The following is a 24,081-nucleotide window of genomic DNA, read 5'->3' as shown; positions in this document are numbered from 1 at the left end:
GGCATTTGGGATATTCTCCATGCATCTGTGCTGCTGTTATCTCGATGGTGCCTTCCTGCTGCATACAGACACAGGCAAATCACTCACATCATCCTGGGAGCCTTTTGGTACATTAAATATCACACATGACAGGAGCTTGTCCCTCCTCCATCAGCTCTGGAGAAGTCCTGGATCTCTTTTCCGACTGCAGTTACTTGTGCTCACAGTCAGGATGAGAGGGACAGGCTTGTTACACGAACTCTGATCGTATTCTTGCAGTTGAGAAACACTTTGTGTCCCTGAATATATTTCATACATGAATATATTTCATTTATGGCAATACCACGTTCTGAGGTGGCAGCACTGAGGACAGACACGAAGATGAGATGCAGACCATGGTAATTATTCTGAACACTCTCCAGATCTGCAGTTGTTTCTGTTCTAGACATCTACTAAAGGCAACCATGAAATGAAACCTTTTCTCCAACGTGTATTCCAGAAGGTCTTTCAGGGCTCCACAGAGATAAAACTGTCAGAGGTCTTCTGCAGATTTACTACCCTGATGTGCTCACGTAATTTGTGATGGAAAGAGCCTGTTGGAGTTATCATTACTCATTACTTCAGCTTCTCCTACAGTTTCATTTGTCCTCCTGCAACTCTGTTGAGTTTGCTTAGGCTATAAATAAAGGTCTCTGGGGATGCTGGATATTGCACTCTGAACAAAAATTTCAGTGACTCATTCTCATACACATTTTCTCCCATTATCTTCATCACGGGCAAATGCTCCTGCTCGTTCCAAAGGGTCGGGAGGAACGGAGCTGGGGCAGGATTCCTGGCAGATGTAGGTCAGGAAGCTCTTTCCTCAGACGCCCTTTAAGGTGAGGTCTTTTTTACCCAACTACTGGAGAAGTTTCTGGTTACAACCAAACATCCTTAAGGCCCAGAGCTGTTGGGTGGTTCCTACCCAAAAAGGGCAAGTTTCTAATCAGGAGAGTGGTGCCAGAGTGACGGACAAGTGCAATGACTTCATCTGGCATCACTGACTTGGGAGCAGTCATTGCCTTCCTGGGCTGTTGTTCCTGATGGAAATGTGTGGTGCTGGAGTCACCAGTGTCACTCTTAATTGCAACAAATATCAACCTAATGGGCTTGGAATGGACAAAGTGTGCGCAAGCACTGCTTGGTGGGGACACAAATTATCCAAGCAACCCCCTCACATCTCAGCTCAGCCACAGATGATTCCTAAAGGACAATTTCCTGTTTGTTTGAAACGTGTATTTTATATCATTAAAAAACGCAGGGACCAGAAATCATTGGCAACATCTGAAACCATGAGAGTGCTCTTAAGTGTCTCATCCTTCTTTGTAACTGCAATGCACCACAGCCATTGGGGCATCCAGCTTTTCCAAAGGCCTCCCATGGATTGTCCCTCAATACTCCCGACAGATCCGTGCAAGCTACACTCACGGAGCTCTCGGGTGTTTCTCTGCCCTTTCCCTGGACACAGCTACTCAGAGTACTCCAGCATTTAGCTCTTTTCACCCCAGATTACGAAGATGATGGGGTTTCCTCCAGGACAGGTGGTTTTGGCTGGACACGGATCATGCACTGCCCGCTGCTGGTGGGGAGCAGCTCCTGGAATGATCCTGCAAACACTCTCTGGAAATGCAGCTATTCCTGACGGGTCAGAACTGCCGCCTTTAGCTCACCTTTATTTCTGACTCATGGTGACTTCTGACAAGAATAACTCTTGGTACGAGCGTGTAAAAAATGTACATTCTCATTATCTCAGTTAGACAAAGGCCTGGAGCATCTGCAGCACTGCTGGGCTTTGCTCTTGGCAAAGATTCCCAGAGTGGACACTCGGGAGGTTACAGGAAACCTTTCCAGGAAAAGGCCCTTCCTTCTCTGGGGTGCCTGGATCCCAGCCCTGTGGTTTATGTGGGAAATGACAAATCCATGGCTGCCTTTGATGGATCCAGCCCTGGGAGCACTCGGAGCTGCTCCCGACCCACACAATCCCTGCAGCTCAGGGGCCACCTCAGCCCAGATCCCAGGAGCTGCTCACACCCTCTGGAGCTCCTAAATCCCAGAACCCAAAACGAACACTCAGGCTGCACCTGCCAGGGCAGTCAAATCATCCCAGCGAGACCTGCAAAGGTGCTCTGCATTTTCTTCCTTCTCTCCTTTGCCATATCCCGGGACCAGGAGATTTCCCTGGCGTGAGCCCCGCTGTGATTCCAGACCCAGCTGCGCTCTCGGGCTCTGTGCTCCCACATGGAAAAGCAGCAGCCACATCTCCCACATCCCTCTGGTAAAGCTCAGGAATATGGGAAGCAGCAGGGATCAATTTAGTTCCACCAAATAAAGCTCTTCCCATTGTTCCCCTACCCTGCTCTCCACTATGGCACAGTGCAGTTCGCTTTCATACCTAATGCACATTTAATTAGAATTAAATAGAATTAGGTCTCTCCCAGTTGCTTAAATAGTTGATATAATTATTCCAGATCTTGACAGGAGAAAGAGAGAAACAGATGTTTTCTCTCACCTAATTTTTCTCTGGAGAAATAAAGGCTGCTTATAGATTTTTATGGCTTCTCACAAGAACAAAATATGGGGAAAATAACAGATTCATGAATATTTAACATTAATTCAAAGAAGAGTTCAGTGTTCATTTAGCAGAAAATACAAGGCAAACTAATTCTTTTCTTTGAAGTTCTCACAGTTCCACCTGTAGTTTGCGTTTTGGCTACTGAGAGTTCAACTGATGAACAGAGGGTAGCACTGAAAAAATTCATTTAAATTTTGAATTGAAAAGGAAAAATTAATTTGTTTCTCTCTCACACTCATCTCTAAAAGATGGAGTAGCATGTGCTTCTTTAATTTGCTCTGAGGAGTGTGAAACCACTAATGCATAATTTAAAGTGTGACGAGGTGTTTGTGCATTCAAACTCTGCTGTGAAGGAGGAGCAGCAGCAACACTTCAACCCCTGGATCACAAGCTGAGTGTTAGTAACGAGAAAAGGGAATATTTTGGTTCACTCCTCAACAGGAGGGTCCAGATTCCCTTGGAAGAAAAGACACAAAAGGGGCATTTTCTCTCCCGAAGTTCCGGACTTTGGGATCGTGCAAAATTCCCTCTCGCACTTGGATTTACAGCTTTAAGGACTGGCACATTGGAAGATCTGACAGAAGTCACTGTCCTGGTTCTTTTTTGCTTTATTTTCCCAAAAGTTCTTTCTTTCGTTCCCTTCCTGCACAGCAAAGAGCTCCTCTTTGTCCTTTGCTTCCTTATTATCCTGATGTTTTCAACCCTGCACCAAAAGCAGCTTTCTGTCCATTTGCAATCCTTCTCCAAGGAATTCTGCCCTTTAGCATTATTATTTTTACTGCAAGGAGTTCAGCAAAGGAATGACTGGGTAATTATTGAGCTAGGAAGGAGGAATACAAATTTCCAACTTCTCTGGGAGCAGGGAAGCAGCGAGACAGAGAGTTTAGACTTTCTTCTCCTCAGAGATACCCATATTTTAACAAAACTAGGTGTCAAAATTACTTCAAGGGTAGAAAAACTGCTTAATTCCAATAAAGATACCCTGAAGTACATCTAAATACAGATTTATTGAAAGGAACAGATAAATTAGATGATAGATGGACATCAGTCTCACTGAATGAAGATCTTGGCCCATATTTTAAGGCCTGTGTTATTGCAAATATAAAAGTCAGTCCCTGCCTCTCCCAGGCATTTTCATCAAGGCAAAACATCAGCACGGGTTCGTACATCACCCCTGCAAGATGAATTCCATGTTCATCAGCACTGAGGCCCCAGCCACTCACTGGCAATAAGATATTTATGCTGCAATTGCAAGTTCTAAATGTCATAAACCTGAAATTAAGTACTGTGCACACCCTGAGCAGAGCTTGGTGACGTGGAGAGAGGTGGAAAATAAGTTTATGTTGTTTTTTTTTTTTTTTTTTTTTAAGGAAATATTGGTCTTTCTCACAAATGTCCAACCTGGAAAATGAAAGCTGAAATTTAAATGTCCCAGGACTTTGGGACCCAAATTGCTCTGATCTGTTAGAGACAGAATAAACCATTTGGATAATTAAAGAGAAAGCTGTCATTGGTACAGAAATAATCCTAGTGCACAGATCAGGGGGGACTTTCCAGAAGTTTCTAAGGTATTGTGGCGCTTAAAGATGAAGGTGAAAACTCTCAGGACAGCAGAATTCCCACTCAGCCCAGACAGCTCTGAAAAATCCCTTTCCCAGCCACATTTCTGTTGTGTTACAAATATTACTCTGGGCTGGGTACCTCAGAGTGAAGAAATGACTGAGAAGGAGGCACAGAAATGAGATTAATTACTTGTGACAGCATGAGGAGCTTTATCCAGCCTGAATTTACCTCCAAGTTTATTTCCTGAGGTGTGGAGATTTATAACACTGTGGTCACCTCAGGCAGCTTGTCAGGGCTCGTGTCATCAGCCACAAAAACCTCTGATCTGCTCCTAATCTTGCTCGGCCCTTGGCACAATGTTGGTTTCCAAGAGTGAGTACCAAGAGCTTGGTGCTGTGTTTAAAATGGTTTTCTTTTTTCAGCATTTCATTCCTGCCCTTTTCATCTCAGGTTAAATATTTTCCATGAAGTTTAACTTATTTAATATAAATAAATATACCCAGCCATGTGCCTTTTTAAAAAAGACTGGACAATCTGTATTAATTTGAATTTCTAGGGTCTAGAACAGAGAGATTAAAACCTCAAGTTTATTCCATTGTAATTCTATCCCAAAAGAGGCAAGTTCTGAAATGGCTGAAATGTGGAGCAAAGGAAAGGATCCTTCCAGGAGAGCCTGGTGTCCCCTCCTGCCTTTCCACCACAATTCAGTTGTTTTACCTCTCCTGGTTCCCTTAACTTCCCTTAAGTTTGGATTGAAATTCTGAAAGATTGCACAAAGAGTTCCCTGGGTTTGGATCATCCCCACGTGGGATCAGGCAGAAATGCTCTTTCCTCAGGGCAGTTAGGCAGAGCTTTAGGAGGGATTTGCACTTCCTTTGGCCAGCTCCTGGCCAGGCTGTGGCGTTTGGGACAGCCAGGGCAAGCAGCAAAAGGACAGGCAGGAGCTGCCCCCTCTCCTTAAGGCAGGGACACGCTTTCACCAAATACTGATTTTCCTACCCCACCTGAACACACAGTCCATTGCTGGCATCATCCTCACAAAGCCTCTGAGATAAGGCCTCTATCAGTAACTGCTTAATTACTGATAAATTGTAGGAGTTTCCAGCACAGCTCGCTCTGACAGAAATGCACAGTGAGAAAAAACACGGTCTAGTGTGGGCAATGGGCCTGCAAAACCTAAGGGAGAGGATTTAAGAGCCAGTGACAGCATAAAAATAATTGTATTTTAGTTAATTTTACCAGAAAATTCTCTTTAAATCCTATTGACATAAAAATGACAAGCACTGAGTAACTACAGAAAAAAAGATTATTCCAAATTGCAAGTGTGTGCAATCCTGTTTTGGCAAATTCCAGCTAATAACCTTGGCTGTTAATACAAACCTGGGAGATATTTCCCTTGCTCTGAAAATAAACCCACAAGGCTTTAAATATCACCATTGGACAACTGCAAATTAGCATTTTAAATGTATTTTTTCTCTTCTCATCATGGAAATTTCCTTTCCTGGGGTTCAGGGTTTGTGTGTTCCAAGCAAATGTGTTGCTGCTTAGCCACGAAATGTAAGGGAACCGTAATCCAGTCTATTTCCAATGTCTTTGGGAAGATTTTACAATTCTGGCTAAGCCAAAGAGGTTTTCCACGAAGGACCAAGTTCTGCCCATTAGCAGGAATGGAAATGAAGGAAGTACATTTTGTGGATCACACTGTCCATGATTTTTAGTGATTTCCAGAAGAAAGACTTCAGGAAGGAGCCTTGTACAACTGTGCAATGGTACAGTACCAACATTATCCCCGGTAATTAATAAAATAAGCAACAATTAGGTGCAGCTCTGTAGACAACTCTGAAGTTTCTATCAAAAGCAGACAAATTTCATCTTTTTATCAGTGCATTTTTAAGGACCCTCTCTACAGAGAATCTCTGTTTTGAACATAACCTAGAGCCAAACACTCGCATGTTCTCAGAGCTGCAGATACAATTATTCATCACAGGAATCTAAACACCCACCCACAATCACACAAAAAACCTTCCCCAAGCCCAGCTCTTCACTCCACTTCTTGGTAATGCTTTAATATCAGAGCAAACAGCAGAGAAGTGAGATGGAAACACTCAAGAGGGATTATATAAATCTGCAAGGAGATATTCTCATTTAAATCCTGGATCAGCTCACCCCCCCATGCCCAACTAGGAGCAGCGTTGCAAAAGTGCTCTGGGAGTGTCTCTGCTGGGTCCCAAGATCAGATCCAAATGCCAGCACGTATTTTAAGATCCCTTTGCAAATGAGGAAAAGGAACACAGCTCCTTACAAAGCTGAGCCATGCAAAAGGGCTCCTCTTGAAGGAGTAATTGAAAAATGACTCTGGGAGCATTATTGGAGTATTATTGACTAGAATCTTTAGGCTATTAAATTCGCTTTTTCATTGAAAACTAAGATTCATCTGAACGAAAATAACTCTGCCATGAATCCTATCTGCACTTCTCTGAGCAGGTGTCTTTGGCTGGCTCCAAGTGGCACCTTAAACCTGGCAGAAAAAGTCGCCATTTCTCACAGTCCCTATTCCATCCCTCATCCCGAGGCAGGTGAAGAGTTAATGCTCATGTCTGAGTTTCAATACATTTGGTTCTCTTACAGCACCTGCTGCTGAAGATCTCAGAGCAATTTGTGAACATTCATCAGCTCGGGCTCATGATTATTCAAGCAGTTTGTTTTTGCACAGCCTGGTAAACAGGGCTGTGAGAACACAGCAGACTCCTCCAGGGGCTGCAGGAGATGAGCCACAGCTTTGAGTTCCTTTGACCCCTGGAATGGGATTTTTCTGTCTGCTCTTTCATCCAGAGGGGCACAGAAAGCAGCACCAGGAAGGGAAGCAGACTGGTCCCAGTACTGAGCAAATGTTTTAGTACAGCCATGACCAGTCAGGATCCGTTCCCTTCCCTCTGCCCTTTCCTCCGCCGTGGGCACCGTGTCCCGGAACCAGCTGACTCCTTCAGTGGCTGCTGGAAAGCTGTTGGAAGTTCTGGTTCCTTGGGACTACAGAGTCTGCTTGGAGTGTGCCCAAAGCCAGGCAGCAGTTTCAGGCCGCTCTGTCACCCTTGGCAGGCTGGGCATGTCCCACACGATGCCAGCTGAAAACCAGAGCGGAGCAGTTCACACCCTCACAGAGCTTTTCTTATCCAACCTCTCCACATTCTGCAGTGATCAAATTTTCTTACGTGCCAAAGGCTGTAGCAGGGTTATGTCTGGACCTAATGTTCCAATCAAACTATTTTTAATCGGTGTAGCTCAACCCCCGTGAGAGGGAGGATGCAGTGACCCTGTGCCACGACTGCACTGAGGGTGGCACCAGGTCACTCCCTGGCCAGGCAGAGCTGTGACCCCAGGACAGAGCCCCCAGCCTGAGGAATTCACAGCTAAAACACAGAAACAAAGTCAGAAATCACAAACAGAACTGAGAGTGGAGTCCAGCAGGAGCTGTGAGTGTGAAGGATGAATGCCCCAAGTCCCAGCTGCTGCCTGCCTTTAGCACCACCAAAAACTCTGCTGTGGCCAGGGCAGGGGGAGAAAAGCTGAGGTGAAGTTCATAAATCCAGTGTTTGTTCCTCTCCCCTTCACTGACTCCATGACATCATCTTGTCATTCTTGTGAACGTTTCAAAGGGAAGTTTTTGAACAACAAAGCTTTGCCACAGCCCTGCTGCTGGGAAGGGCCACACCAACATCTGCCCTGCACTCCCTGAGTGAAATTCAACTTTTGTTTACATGGTTTGTCCTCAAAACCAGCAGTCAGCTGCAAGTCTCAGCCATAGCTGCCTTATTAAATATGAAGCTTTTATTTTAAACACAGTACATTTTGTAACAGGAAAATCAATACAGAGTAACCCGGAGTACAGCAGACAACAGCTGTGGGACGTAATCTGACGACAGAAAGTTGGGAACAGGATTTTGGCAGTTTTATGTTCAGCAAATCTCTATCTCTCACTTTTTGTTTTTCATGGCACTGAGCTCTAAAGTTCTGAGATTTCTCCCCAAAGCTTCACAAGATGAAGAAACCAAGAAACCACTGCTTTCAACATTAAAGGCTATTATCTAAAAAACAATCAGCTGTTACTTATATTTTGCTTTATAGGCTACTGTAAGAGGATGACTTTTCCCTGAGCTATGATGAATTAACAACAGCCTCAATGACCTCAGAGCCTTGAGTAAAGACTCAGGAAGATCTTTCAGCATCAAGAGTACTAAAGGTAAAGTATTTCCTAAAGTAAATCCTTTTCTTTGCCTTCCCTTGGGCTGTGGGCTGGGGTGCTTAGCTCTGCTCAGGGCTGGGATGCAAAATAAACTGTGCTTGGAAAAGTTACAGAGGTGGAAAAGAAGAAATGAAGCCACAGATGTGCCCGGTAGAGGAGTACAGAACAACATCAAGATCTTGCTGATCTGTTACAGTTTTATTCTATTAACAGAATTTTTATAGTTAGAAACAAACTTTATGCCACCATTGAATATTGAATAGTAACACTGAATAATGAATAGTACAAATACACCAGGGATTTTTGGAACCAAGCTACTTGTCCTTAGGAGATGATTAGCTCTCTAAAATGATATGTGAGTCACAAAATAAACTCCAATATATTTCCTTAATGGGCAAAAGGGCAACAGATCATTTTGTCCCGAAATTGCTTTTCTCACCACGTCCCACCAAAGATATTTTTTCTCAGATGATGCAACTGGTTTTTTACAGGTTTGCACTGCAGGTTCCCTGTGGCAAACGCTGAGTTAAGACCGCGATGCTCCCCCGATGTCGCCCGGCCGGCATTGCCCTCTAGTGCTGTCCCCTCACTCACTGCTGTCCCCTCACTCACTGCTGTCCCCTCACTCTCTGCTGTCCCTCACTCACTGCTGTCCCCTCACTCACTGCTGTCCCCTCACTCACTGCTGTCCCTCACTCACTGCTGTCCCTCACTCACTGCTGTCCCTCACTCACTGCTGTCCCCTCACTCTCTGCTGTCCCCTCACTCACTGCTGTCCCCTCACTCACTGCTGTCCCTCACTCACTGCTGTCCCCTCACTCACTGCTGTCCCTCACTCACTGCTGTCCCCTCACTCACTGCTGCCCCTGCACCGCCACCGCAGGGTCACCGCACCGCCACGGCGCTGTCCCAGACAGCCACCGCACTGTCCCCGCACTGTCCCCGCACTGTCCCCGCACTGTTCCCGCGCTATCCCCGCACTGTTCCCGCACAGCCACAGCACCGACAGTCCCCGCACTGTCCCCGCACAGCCACCGCATTGTCCCCGCACAGCCACAGCACCGACAGCCACAGCACTGTCCCCGCACCGCCACCGCAGGGTCACCGCACTGTCCCCGCACCGCACTGTCCCACCTCCCCTGGCCGCGCAGGGACCCGGGGCCATCCCTCTGTCCCTCTGTCCCCCTGTCCCTCTGTCCCTCTGTCCCCCGGTCCCTCCGCCTCCGGCGCGGCCGCTCCGGGCACAGCGCTGAGCCCGCCCCGCGTGTCAGGCACGGCAGCAGCGCAGCTCCCCCGGCTCCGGGCAGGATTCCTGCTGCTGCTGCTGCTGCTGCTGCTGCTTCCAGCGGCTCCGCATGGGAAATGAAGGGACCTGGAGCAGCCGCGTGTTGGTGACTCCGGCTGCCCCGGGTTGCCCGGGACCCCGGGCCGGGCAGGTTCCCCGAGCTGGGGCTGCGGCTCTCCGGGGACATGAATTCTCCTCCTGTCACTGCCCGGGGCTCTGCAACCACTTCGCGGGTCCAGAGATGACTTTGAGCTGACTCGGCGAGGGACACAACGCCAGCTGGCTATGGAGGATGGTTTTTAAGATGAATACCCACCTTGATGATAAATCCAACACATCAATACCGGGATATTTCAAAGGCTCTGCACTAAATTATGGCAATTTTTCTGCAAACAACTCCAACGAGACCGGAAGCAACCTGGATTCACCTGCCTTGGCCACCAGCAGGGCGATCATTGTGGGATTGATCCTCGGTGCCTTTATTCTCTTCGCTATCATAGGAAATATCCTGGTAATTCTCTCAGTGGCTTGCAACAGACATTTAAGAATCCCTACGAACTATTTCATCATTAACCTGGCCATAGCAGACCTGCTGCTGAGTTTCACTGTCCTGCCGTTCTCTGCCACGCTGGAGGTGCTTGGCTACTGGGCTTTGGGGAGGATATTCTGTGACATCTGGGCAGCAGTGGATGTGCTGTGCTGCACAGCCTCGATTTTGAGTCTGTGTGCGATTTCCATAGACAGGTACATCGGGGTGCGTTACTCCCTGCAGTACCCCACGCTGGTCACGAGGAGAAGGGCGATTTTGGCTCTCCTGGGTGTCTGGGTCCTGTCCATGGTGATTTCCATCGGGCCTCTGCTGGGCTGGAAGGAGCCGGCCCCGCAGGACGACAGGGAGTGCCGGATCACCGAGGAGCCCTTCTATGCTCTCTTCTCCTCCCTGGGCTCCTTTTACATCCCTCTAATCGTCATCCTCGTGATGTACTGCCGGGTCTACATCGTGGCCAAAAGGACTACCAGGAACCTGGAAGCTGGGGTGATGAAAGAAATGTCCAACTCCAAGGAGCTGACCTTACGGATTCATTACAAGCACGAGGACACGCTAAACAACACCAAATCCAAGGGTCACAATCCCAGGAACTCCTTAGCTTTCAAACTTTTAAAATTCTCCAGAGAAAAGAAGGCGGCCAAGACGTTGGGAATTGTGGTTGGCATGTTTATCCTGTGCTGGCTCCCCTTCTTCATTGTGCTACCACTGGGTGAGTTGGGAACCAGGGATTGCCAGGGCAGCGGTCGGGGTGGGTTTGTTGGATCCTACAGGAATCTCATGGAAAGGGATCAGATGGATGAGAAGGAGATCCTGTTGGGAGAGCTGCAGTGAGCAGATGAAAGGAAGGGAGTGAAAGGAAGGGAACTCCTGATGTGCAAAGAGTCACACTGGAACTTTGGGAAGTGTGCAGCTGCACAAAGCTGCTCACCCGGAGTCCTCGGGGCCTGTGTCACCCCAGGGGACAATATCTCCAGGGTTCATATCTTAAATCCCCCTTTATGATGTTCATTTGAATTGAATTAGGTGATTTTTAATTAGAAACATTGCCATAGGATGCTTTACCCCAAATCCTAGGTAAGACCAGAGAGCTGCAGCACTGCAGTGTTGGGGGTTCAGCTCACCGCCCCAGGTTTGGGATATAACACTGTAGGATTTTGGCATTATTAGGTGCCTTAACTGGAAATGAACTTAGTTAATTGTGAGGGACAAAACTCCCCTGAGCTTTGGGAGGCGGAGTAAGTTCTAGTTTTGAGTTCAGACATTACTGAACAAATCCTAAAAGCAAAGACACGGAGATCCCACAGATCCCCACAGGAAGGTGCTCGTTGGTGTCAGGTCTCGGTTCAGGCATTTTGGACACTGCCATGGGACCTTTTGGCAGCCACTTCATCCACTTCAAAATATTGCTGAAGCATTGATGTAGCCTTAACACATTGCTCAGTGTCCCCAAAGCTGTGTGAAATGTGCTTGGATTGTTTTTAATATCAGCACTACCTCTGAAGGGGAGTATCTCAAGATATTCAATTACCGAGCTCTCAGAAATATCTGTCCAAAATTCATTTCTCTGAGACAATCTGGCAGCCTAATTATGGAAAGAGGTGGAGAATGAAAAGGGAGAAAAAGCCTTTATTAATGTTCTGTGTTTTTGTTTACTTAGTTACCCAACCAAAACATTTCTGATTGAGTGGTAAGCGAATATTTTTAGAAATTGTTCAAGAAAACTAAACTGAGTTCAGCAGCCTGGTCCTGGTGAAGTGTTATAAAACTGTAATTTCCGCGTAATATCATTTAGAGGAGAATCTTTACTGCTTCAGCTGCTGCAGGGCAACTTTGTCATCTCTAACTTATTATATTGCATTTTAAAACCTTTATGACTCAAGACATTTCCACCATACAGAGCAGTACTAGATTTGTTGCCAGTAGGCCGTGATCCCCTGAAAAAGCAGAGTCTCTCCTTGATTTTGAATTATTGAAGGGAAAACGCAGCTGTGAACACAGCAGCTCATGTGTGTGGGTGGCAGGAGCCAGGGACTGACACCCTCACCCAGCACAGATGTGGAGCAGCCCAGCAAAAACACGGGCACAGGGCAGGAGCAAAGGGAGACACAAACTAGTTTCCTGGAGAAGTGTCAGCTTCCCTTTGAGAAGTTATTTCAAAGCTCCTGGGCTCTCTGGGAGGTTTAGTGAGTGGCCGTTAAACCACCTGAGGGAGGATTTATTGCTTGCCAGGATATGATTTTTTTCTCCTGCACAAATTGTGCCGGGGCAGCAGAGGGGGACAGGCTGGAGCCTCCAGCACAGCACAGGGGCTGGCACAGGGGCTGGGGGCCAAACCCAGTGCTGGGGGCCAAACCCAGTGCTGGGGACCCCAGCCCACCCCAGCCCAGAGCTGTGACCCCAGGCCACCCCCCGGTGTGGGGACACTTGGCACTGCTGCAGGGATGAGCTCTCAGCAGTGCCCTGGGACAGCTGGAATCCTGTTCCTGTCAGAAACCCTCTGGCTAAAAAAGGGGGAGAGAGGGTATCCATAGCATCCCATACAATATGCAAATGCGTTTCCACAGTAGGTATCTTGCCTTTGTTTTGCTGACTAGGAATAGGCTGGGTTTATTCCTTGTGCCTGATTTTTTTCTTTTTTAATTTAAGATCCAGCACTGTCCAGCTCCCTGGATTTTTATCTCTGTGTAGCAATGCAGAGTCAATTAAAGATGTCAGGCGTGACTCAAGCATTGCTCATGAGAACAGGTGGGAAAAGTCCTTTTCCTGATGTGCACGGTGCAGCTGTTCTCAACTGCAGCAGAGGGGAAAGCAGTGGGGAAAGAATTCCTAAGGAGCTGTGAACTGCACTCTTCATACCAGGAATCTTTTCCTTTGTGTTTTGAAGACATAACATTCAGTGAAATGCTATTAAAAGCCCTTTAAAGAGCATCCAGTGGTATGAAATCGATTTCTGGGATAGGCAAACTGTAGAATCCAAAAGGTGTTGATGTTTTCCAAGCTCTCCATTGGTTCCTGGGCTGTCCAGCTGAGACACCTCCCATTCCTGCTAGGACAGGCTTCTTCCTCAGCTTCTCCTCCTCACACCTTCTGTTTGCCCCAGTAACCCAAATCACACCCTCACATCTGCATCATTGCTATTTCTATTTCTATTTCTATTTCTATTTCTATTTCTATTTCTATTCCTCTGCTCCCTGTTTCCCTCAGTAATTCCATGACTCTGCAGGAGGGTGTTGGCAGAGCAGCTCTGGATTTCTGTGGATCCAGCCACAAACCATTTGCCAAGCTGGTAAATGTTATCTCTGCAGCACCACAGCCCCAGGTCTGAACAAACCTCCTTAGATGTAGCGGAGTTTCCTTGGTGTTCTCAGCAATTCCATGAGTTTCCCCGGCAAAATTATTCTTCTTCTTCCAGCCTGGCATTTCAATTTATTCCACAGCTCCCCGTTTGATATTCCAGGCACAAGGTTATTCCATCAGGTGGCAGCTATGCCCTGGGAACAGCTGTGGTGCTGAAAGCAGGCAGATTGCTTAGAAAAATGAAAAGAAGTTATATCAACGTTTCCAGAGCAAAAATCCCGAGGCAAGCTCTGTATCCAGTGCAGACTGGAATTCCAGCCCTGACACCACAGGCACTGAGCAGCAGTAAATCCTCAGCACCAGGAATTACCCCAGTCAGGCCTGGAGCACTGAGCTGTGCTGTCTTCAGCACCTGAGGATGCAGAACTGGGAGTGAGAAATTTCTCATGTGAGAAATTGGGGTATTGGATGTTCTTTCCAGCCAGCAGTGGAGCCACAGAACATCCTGGCTGCACACATTTATAAAAGCTCCCTGGCTGAGCAAAGTCATCCTGCCACTCAAAATTATTTGTGATTCAACATAAGAAATAAACTAAAGACATACGTGTCTTTGAGACAACTTCTTGGGCCATAAATTCAGTGACTCAGCTTTGAGGAGTAAATATCTTGGTTTTTTAAAATAAATGTTTCTTTTCATCCCTTTCATACAAATTCTTCTTTAGGCAGCAGGACTACATTAAATATTCATTGCTGATAGATGATGAGTAAAAGAGATTCTTTTTATTTAAAGGCCAGAGCCCTGCAGAACTAAGGTAACACTCATTAAAACTCCCTCCTTCAAACAATGTTGGGTCCAATTTTATGCCAATGCCTTTGTTTAAAAAGTGAATGCAAAATGAAGGATTGTATAAGGAGAGGTTTAGGGTCACTTCTGTAAACTGAGATTTCAGAGCAGCCTTCCCAGACTTCTCCCAGACATTCCCAGGGGGAAAACTCGCCAGGCACTTAACCAGGGCACTTCCCCAGTCTGCTGCATAATTCCAGTGGAGATCAGAGCAGTATTCACTGCTCAGTTTGGAGCCTAATTTCCCCTGCTCCCACAAATCCTGGAGTCCGTCCACTGAAGAAAAACAAAACTCTTGGACTGGCAGTGGGAGCAGGTCCCAAGAGCTCCAGGATGAAGATGGACCTGGTGAGACTATCATTATGGATTAAGCTTCTGAAACCTCTCTATAAAATAATAAAAAATAGCATAACAAATTCTACACACTGTAGGTCAGCCAGCACAAAATCATTCTTAAAATAAAATGTTATTTAAGTACAGAATGTAGATTTATGTTACATCAGGCCAGCCTCAGAATACCAAATTAGGCCCCTTGGTTTCCATGGGAAACACTCCCAGGCTTTAGGTCTGGTGCTGGCAGTGCCACTGAGCTCTGCTCTCTGCAGGGCTTTAGGCCTGGCTTATCTTCACCTCATCTGCCTCCTCTTCCCCTCCCCGGCCAGTCCAGCTCTCTAGAACTGATGACCTCGAGTTAATAATTGTAAAGAATTCAGATAAATTAATGAGATGTGGCAATCTAGCAGGTCAATCCTTGTGCAAAGTTCAGCTGACAGGAGACAGCAGGAACTGGACAATTAAACATCCTGAGGGCATTCACTGAGCAGCACAGAGTGTTTTGGCACGTGGGGAGCACCAGATTATTTTGGGATGATTCATTTTCCTACTGAAACAGCATCCCTTAAGCCCTGGTTTAAGCCTTTGCTTTGCAAAGGGTATCAGTTACCAGTCACTCACTGACTTCTGGGGTTTAGAACAGACACGTTATCAAAGTAGGGAAAACTGCACAAATTCCTGGGTAATTCCTCTGCAGGCTGTGGGTTTGTTTGTCAGAGGAACAAAGGGAAATCCTACAGGGGACACTGTTACAGAACCAGATACACAAAGCAATGCAGAAAAATGTACAAAGAAATCAAGCAGTGTTGACTCTTTAGCCCCAGGGATGGCAGCAGCTCCTGTGTCAGGTGGCCAGAGAGATCCAAGGAAAAAACATTCAGGACTGAGCCACTGGGCAGTGAGAGGGAATCTCAAAGGCAGGAGGGAAGGGAGAATTTCAGAGGAAATGCTGATTTTAGCAGGGCACTTGGACACGAGATCCTTGTGCCAGAGGGGTTTGCAAACACCTGAGAAGCTGCTCGGGTTGGTGTTGTGGGGACAGCACTGAGTAAAGTCACACCAATCCAGGTGGTCCTAAAGCACCGAGGCCAGAGCTCAGGGTCTCAGGTGCTTTGGGTGAAATGCCAGGAACAAAGAGCCAGGGAGGTTTTTCCTGTCTTTACTAAAACACTCCTGCATGACCCACGGCAAGGCTGAGAGCTGTTCTGATGGGCTTCCAGGTGAGCCCTAGAAACTGGAAAGCAGAAACCACCCATCTCTGAGGGCCAAGAGAGAAAACCTACCCTGGAAATTCATCCAGTACCTCTGTAACGGTGTAGCTGGAGCTATTTGCTACCAGCCATGGCCAAGACAGGTTGGCTCAGCTGTCAGGCAGGAGCAAGGAGGAGAGAAAACACCAGAGCATGTTCAGTAATTGCAGATATCTAAGTACAATAAATGAAATGTCAGCAGCCTCAGATTAGCTTTTCTAGACCCCCTTAATCAGCTAATCCTTTGCAAAACAAGGATAATCTTGGCTCGTGGGCTGTGTAGTCAGGAGCTGCTGGAGCCTGTAACTCTTTTGCACTAAATAATAACAACAATAATGCTGTGTCTCTGTCCCTATGCTCTGTCAGCTTTAGAGACTGAACAAGATTCTGACCAAAACTGATCTTGGTTTTATCACATTTGTGTGGGCAGCACAGTTTAAACAGATGAGCTCTCCCAGTGGTGTAAGTCACAAAGCTGATCTGGGCTGGGAGGTGGTGTCCAGGGCAGTCATTCTGTGATTAAATACAAGGCACTGTCCCTTCAGAAATCAAATGTAGCTGCTGTGCCTTGCAACTGCTTGTAATGCAAGGAGGTGTAGCAGCTCTGGGCTTTAGGAAAAGATCTGATCCCTGTCTGTACCTCCTTTAAGCCCTGGTTTTATTTTGGCCACTCCTGATAAGTTTCTATTTTTGGAGCCTTTCAAAAGCTCTCAAATTTGAATCATTGTGAATGAAGTTCATGCTGTTCTCATAGCAGTGATTTGTTCATCTGAAATATGAGGCAGTTGCTGTAGGTTGTCGTGCCTGGGACATAAATGCCTCACAACCAGGACACTTCGGAGCTCTGAGCAGCCTGGGATAGTGGAAGGTGTCCCTGCCCATGGCAGAGGGTGGCACTGGATGAGCTTTAAGGTTCCTTTAAACCAAAGCATTCCATGATTCCATGATATTCATAATGTACCTGTCACTACACTGGACAATGACAACTGCAACCCCACCAGATTTGTATGTTACTTGGTTACTTATCATTTATCCACTTTTCCTTTCATTTTCCTTATTGAAATTTATTCCGCTTATTTTGGATGCTCTCCCTATTTCTCAAGATCTTTTTTCACTGTTTTCCAGCTGTTTCCCCTGTTATCCTAACCCTCTTCTCCAGCAGCCCTGCAGTGCCTCCCAGTTTGACCAAGCCTTAGTTTTATAACCACCCTCTGCACTTCATCATCTACTGGTTGTAAACATCTACTGTTTGGAGGTTTTTTCCTACATTAAATAAGTCCAGGGGAATGTAAACAAACACTGGATGCTGGAAGGGAAGAAATCAGGAGCTTTAGAAATCCAATTAGCTCTAAAACCTTGGCACGCTGGCTTGGCTGAGCCCGTGGTGAGAAGGGCTGCAGAAAGCTTAAACAAAAGGCAGCCACATCCTTTCAGCACATTCTAAACTCACAACAGCTCTTCTCAGGGGCAGATTATTGCTCCTGCAGGGAGGATTCTACTGGCTGTGCACACAGTGGATGTAACTCAGCTGGAACAGCAGCAGCTTCCAGGAGTTGTGGCTCCTGCAGGAATCACAGCGGGAACACCGAGGTTCCCAGCCTGGAAAGTCTCGTGCTGGTCACAGCACAAATCTGATCAATCACTTTGGCCAAGAAAAGTTCCATCATAAAGCAGATTCCTTGCACAGCAGCGGTGATTTCTGCACAGGCTGACTCCTGGGAGACAGATGGAGCTGGGGGTTGATGCTGGTGAAGTTCCCAGCTTTCCCTGTCTCAGAACTCAGCTGTTATCATTTGGTGTTTTGTAACACTTTCCCTCACCAGAGTGATTTTTAAAACCTTGGGATTTTCTCTTGAAAAGCTCAGATTTAACTCCAGTCAGGATGGCTCCAATCTGCCCCAAAATGAAGACTGGCCCTTGGATTGCCTTCCACGGGTACCTTTACCTGACTCTAAACTTCCAATCACTAATTACCAATTCTCTATTTGTATTTCATGGTGTGCAAACAAGAAGGTTTTGAAACATTTCATTTTCAACCTGTCATCAATAGAGAGCAGGAGTTTACATTTTGTGGCTCTTTAATCTTCACACAATGACAAAGCCATGCAGTGGATCTCCAGTTTCCCATCCGGAATATCCAGTGGCACTCAGAAAAGCCCTTATGTGACTCTGTTGTACCCTTGTATTGCAATAAATCCAGACGTTGGATTTGTTCCAGGAAACTGGAAAACAACTCCACACTCCCTGCTAGGTGTGTTTTCATCTAAGCAAAACTGGATTTGGATGATTATGAAATGCAATTCCTTTCTAAGGTACAGAAAACAGCACCTGACAGCCCCAAATTCATCCATAGCGACTTTTTGTCCTTAAATCCAGGGAATTCACAGTACTCCTCCCCAGTTATTATCTAATCTAAGTAACAAATTCTGAGCAGAACTGATCATTCCATGAGTAATTTATTACGCTTAATTGATATCAAACCCACAATGCATTAAAAATGAATGTTTAATTAAAACCTCCTTCAGGGAAGAGTTTTCCTTCATTAAGAGTACAATGATTAAACCATTCCAGATTTTCCTGCTGCCCACCTTGATATTTTAAGGACTCTTCCCAGGTCCACTAAAGTCCTTATGAGCCTTTACAAAGGGTTCCAAGGACTTCCTTGAGTCCAGTGGACTCTGAATTTTGATGTCTCAGTGGCGCTCTGCCTCCATATTTTGCAGAATATGTGAGGAGAATTAACGTGGCAAATTGTTTCCCACAGTGTTCCCTAATTTCATTGAGGAGACTTGACTTTCTCTGTGATGAAGCATTTGTTATAAAGAACCAGTCAGACCCTAAATGAAATTAGTTCTTCCTAAATAAAATACTTCTTAATTCCTTTCCATGACATTTGCTCTTGCTCAGTGTATCTCTAAGCTCAACAGCTCCATCAAGCCTGGGGACTGTGGGAGAAAACTGATCAAGTTGATTTTCTGAATTATTTCCTGTTCTCCATTTGTGCTGTGTGAGAATCTCACTGGTGTCAGCGGTGCAGTGAGAGGGAGGATTGTGGTGCTGTGACTCATAAATCACAGAGTTAGTGCTGAGAAATAAAAGTGAGCAGACAATACACATCCCCTTGGAGCAAGGCTGCTCAACGTGGAACACCAGGAGAGCAATCACTTGGAGTAGGGAAATCCCTCTGGCCACCCCACCACGAATAAATCACTGAGGAGAGAACCACATGCAAATTTTCCAGGCATTTTGAAGAGCAATTTAAATCAGCACAGGGCAACATTTAATCTCTTTATCAGGCTGCAGTGGGGGAAGTGATTGGAGATTAGAGCAGGAAATATCAGTCTGGTGTTCAGAGTGTGTCCAGGAGGCTTTGCTTTAGCATTTTATCGAGGTATCAAAACAGCCCACACTTGTTCACTCCTGACAGGTTAAAATCTGGGATGTGGAGTGACAGGACCCTTCCTGGAGGCAGCAGCAGCCCAGAGCTGGCCCCACACACGATGTGCTGGCACCCCAGAGCTGTCACCCAGGAGCAGAGGAAGTGCTCTTGCATAGTTTTGAGGCCCCAGGCACGACCTCTGCGTTGCTGTGAGATGGGAACGGTGCCCAGAATCACATCCCGCCCCTCCACGGCGTCCTGACAGCCACCACTGACTCAGCTGCTTTCACAGCCCAGCACACCCAAAACCACTGCAGAGGAAAAGCCAGGCTGGAGTGTCGCCTTCCATTTGAAAAACTCACCAAATTTAACTCCAGTTCTTGTCAGAGGAATTCTCTCCTGAATCCCCACTCCTTGGTTACTTGAGCCAGACACAGAGGTGTTTTCCCAGATGGATAACTGATCCAGCTCAATGCCTGTTTGCCATTAAAATCCCATACATTCTTTTCTCCAGCCTCATTTGCTAAATTTATCTGATCAATTACCACTAAAAGCACAGGAAGTGGATTCCCCAGTGTGAGCTTTTCGTTTGGGCAGCCTCATCAGGGAAATTGTTTGGTTGTGAAGGGAAGGGGAAGTACTCACAAAATAACCTCTTGGTTTGGGTTACACCATTTTTATGAATGCCTGAGACAAGGGAAGTTCCACAATTCACTTCAGGTTTCGGGAGGTTTGTACTCTCTCAATAATCTGGATAAATGGAGGGGTGTTCAGCAGCTGCCAGAGGATGCATTAGAAGTTATAAGGTGCATCTGGAAATGCTCTTTTTGAGGGGCCTGGGAACATTTTTCTTCAAAAATGACCTTTGAAAGCTCTTTGAAGAAGACACAGCCTTATTCCTTGTGTGCCTCATGCAACAGCCTGGGCAAGGGAGGTTTGTCTGTCCCTGGGATCAGGAGATGTTCCTGCACCAGGTGTGGACCTATAAACACAAGAAATGCTTCTTATTTTTTCATCCTACATCAATGATGTGCTCCTTTAACTTTCAGATGGGAAACACTTCTTTTAGCTTTAAAAATAACAGTTTAGTACCAAAAGACCAACACTGAAAGCAACATGCATAAAGGAGTTTTAAAACACAGATTCTGAGAGTGATCTAATGAACGTGTTCCCTTCCTAAAGGCAGACAAACCCCTTATCTCAGATATTCTCTGCTTGTTTCCCCTGGACAGGATCCCTGTTTTCAGCTCTGAAGCCCCCTGAAACGATCTTCAAGGTGATTTTTTGGCTTGGCTACTTCAACAGCTGCTTGAATCCCATCATCTACCCCTGCTCCAGCAAAGAGTTCAAGAGGGCTTTTATCCAGATCCTGAGATGCCAGTGCCACCGGCGCAAGCAGCTGGGCTGGTGGCCCTACAGCTACAGAAACTGGAACCGCTGCTCCTTCGAACACGCCAGGAAAGATTCCCTGGAAGACAGCGGGAGCTTCCTGAGCGGCAGCCAGAGGACTTTATCCTCGGCATCCCCCAGCCCCGGCTACGTGAGCAGGATCAGCCACCCGGAGCTGGAGCTGTGCACGCTGCAGGAGCAGCGGCAGTGCCGCTTCTTCACCTTCCAGCTGCCGCCCGAGCGCAACGGGCACGGCCCCGCCGCGGGCCGGGGCGCTGCGGATGCGCCCAGGGGCTCTCCCTGAACGGCAGCGCTGCCTGGAGGGCGAACTCCCCGCTGGAACGAGCGGACCCCCACCGCCCCGTGCCCTCTGCGCGCTGCCCTGCCTCACACCGGGCCCGGGGGAAGCGATGGACCCGTGCACGGTTCTCGGGAGAGCTCGGGAAGGGAGCAGGGAGGAACAGGCAGCTTCATGGCACAGCAGTGCCCAGGAGCAGGGACTGCCCGTATTCCCAGTTAATTCCCAGAGAAACTACTGAAGCGTGAGCAGAGGGCAGGGAAGGAACTGCACGCGCCCAGGGAAGGGCACAAGGGATGGCTCAGCTGTGTGGGAGAGCTGTGGGACAGCCAGACACCTGTATGGAGAGAGGGGGTAAATGGGGTGGGGGGTGCCCAGCTGTGCCAGGGTGGGGAGGGATGGATGGATGGATGGATGGATGGATGGATGGATGGAGGGATGGATGGATGGATGGATGGATGGATGGATGGATGGATGGATGGATGGAGGGATGGATGGATGGATGGATGGATGGAGGGATGGATGGATGGATGGGTGGATGGATGGAGGGGTGGATGGAGGGATGGATGGATGGACGGAGGGATGGATGGATGGATGGATGGATGGATGGATGGATGGATGGAGGATGGATGGAGGATGGATGGATGGAGGGATGGATGGATGGATGGATGGATGGATGGATGGAGGGATGGATGGATGGCTGAGGGGGGCAGTGAAGAATGCAGTGAGGTCATTCCTCTCCAGGTTGCCCCTGGCTTTGCCCACAATTCCCAATTGTTCCGTACGTCACTGTACACTCGCACTTTAGGGATGGAAAACAATGATTAAAGTAATTTCTCAACAATTGAAACGCTTGCCCCTGTTACTGCAGGGCCGGAATTCAGCCAAGGTCCCTCATCAGGATTTCCACTTTAAAATAAAACACTCTTGGCCACTAAATTTGCCTTTGTGGCTCCTGCGATGCAGTTGCTTCCCTCATCACCAACACACGTAACTCTTCCATCAGGAATTAGTTTGAGGAGTTCGTTCACCAGGATCTCTTTGAAAGTTTGAAAATTCCAGCAGTGGTGAGAGCTCAGAATCTCCATTTCAGCATACCAGTGAGTGTCCTGCAGACATCCAGGCTTCCAGAGGATCTGATTTCTAAAAACAACACTCCTAAATCACTCCAAATAGCTCCCAAAAGAGCAGTGAGCACTGGAGACCCAAACCCCAGCCCCTGGTTCCTTGAGCACACTTTGGAAACAGCTCTGCCTGTTTAGAGTCTTTTCCTTTGCCTCTCAGATGAGAAGAGTCAAACAACACCAGCTTCAGTCACAGCTTCAACACAGGTACAGGCAATAAAGATTCTATAAGATGGGAAAAAACTCCACATGGATCTGAAGGAGGGACTACAAAAATTACAGAGTCTGATGTGCCACCTTAAAAATATGAAACTTGTGCAAAGCCACCTGACTTCTCCAGATGACATCTATTCTAAATATCTTCATTTTTCCTGCTGGAGTCTTTTACAACCTCCACCAGGCAAAGCCAGCCCAAAGGCAGCTGCACAAATCACCCTCTTCCCTTTGTTAGTCCTTCATTTGATGCACTGTTTTCCTTTAAAGGAAAAACTATTTGGGCCAGGGCACGATCATAAGGCCTTGTGGGACAAGCCCATTTTTTAGTACAGCCAGAATGAATTTGCCAAGCAGAACATGCAGTGGCAGTGGCACACGGTGGTGCCTTTGTTATGCTCATTAACAGACTTTCTGATGCACCCACTTTGCGGGCATTAGATTTGCCTCTAAAGAGGAGTTGCTGCCATTTAGCACCAAAAACAGGGAAATTCAGCACATAAAACAGGGAATTTCCCCAGGTTAAGCTGCTGTGTGGAGCTTAATCCCTGAGGAGGGGTTTGTCCAGAGCCATCAGTGGAGAGGCACAGCTGGAATGGCTCAGGGAGCTTTGTCACAGCCCAGCTGTACAGAAATTAAACCCATTAGGCTTCAGTGCACTCAGCTATGACAAAAGTGCTGCTTATCTGTCAGAAGAGTTATGGTAAAATCAATCCAGCTGAACGAGGCTGGAGCTGGAGAGCATCCTGCATCCTTTGCTCTTTGGAAATGCAGCTTCCCATTATCTTCACAAATGTGACGGGGAGAGGAGAGGACGTTGGTATTGTAAAGTACAGTTCCAGTCTGGAAAATGTCAAAGCAGCAACTTTCTATTCAGCAGAAGAGCTCTGTGCTCTCAGCTTCTGTGCTTGACTTCCACCTCAGACAAATGAGCAGAAAATTGCCCGGCACAGGAGATAATCACAGCAGTTATGGGATGGAATTATCGATGTGCTAACACCCAGTGTTGTTTATTTCGCACACTAACCAGCTCATCCCCACGGGGATACACTGGATTCTGGTTTGATACACTCCACAGGAGATTTGCTCACCTTCTTCCCAGCCTCTGGCAGTCTCTGGCTCCCACATTCCAGAGGGCAGGACACAGAGCATGGGGACGGTGCTTCGCACAAACACCACCTGCGCCTGGAGAGGTCAGAAAGAAGCACTGCAGGATATGGACACACACATTTATCACACTGGGTTTATGTTCAGTGGAACCCAGAAGCGTTCCCACCAACTGTGATTTCTTGGAGACGGAAAGGTTGCCATTCCATCATCAGATTTAATGATCCCGAGGCCACCTGTTTGTCTGATTGGGCTGGAACTAAACTGAGGAGATAAACCAAGTGTCCCTGTGGAGAAAAGCAAGGCTGTGATGTCGATTTATGTCACCGGGACAGGGACAGATCCCCCTGCACCCCTCTGCTCTCCTGCCTGGGTTAAAGCAGAAAACTACATTACATTTTTACTCTGTTGTCATCTGTGGCTTGGCTTTTCCCTGAAATAGCCAAAATTCCACTTCCACAGAAGTGGAAGGAGACAGGGAAAGGAAATCTGGGGCTGTTACTGGAAATTTTTAATGACAAAATACATTAGCTTGAGCTGTGAAAAACATGCTCCCTGTCTAGCAATTCCCATAATCTTCATAGTACTGCAGCCAAGACATGGAGAAAAGGAGAATGGA

The 24,081-nt window shown here is 47.0% G+C and overlaps 1 protein-coding gene across 1 annotated transcript; it reads left to right on the top strand.

The window, feature by feature from the left end:
- Positions 1 to 9,179: 9,179 nt before the first annotated feature.
- Positions 9,180 to 21,399, top strand: ADRA1B (adrenoceptor alpha 1B). Its single transcript, XM_019286008.2, has 2 exons — positions 9,180 to 10,937; positions 20,564 to 21,399. Exons 1-2 carry the CDS (start codon positions 9,971 to 9,973, stop codon positions 21,022 to 21,024), a joined length of 1,428 nt encoding a protein of 475 aa, XP_019141553.2. The 5' UTR covers positions 9,180 to 9,970; the 3' UTR covers positions 21,025 to 21,399.
- The last annotated feature ends 2,682 nt before the right edge of the window (positions 21,400 to 24,081 follow it).

The sequence above is a fragment of the Corvus cornix genome, chromosome 13 (assembly GCF_000738735.6).
Source record: "Corvus cornix cornix isolate S_Up_H32 chromosome 13, ASM73873v5, whole genome shotgun sequence".
Lineage (NCBI taxonomy): Eukaryota > Metazoa > Chordata > Aves > Passeriformes > Corvidae > Corvus > Corvus cornix.
The sequence above is the reverse complement of the archived record's forward strand: the minus strand, read 5'-3'. Positions and strand labels throughout refer to the sequence as shown.

Coding starts and splice junctions, on each gene's coding strand:
- ADRA1B (XM_019286008.2), top strand. CDS start 9,971: ATGGTTTTTAAGATGAATACCCACCTTGATGATAAATCCAACACATCA. Junction 10,938..20,563: donor CTTCATTGTGCTACCACTGG/GTGAGTTGGGAA, acceptor TCCCCTGGACAG/GATCCCTGTTTTCAGCTCTG.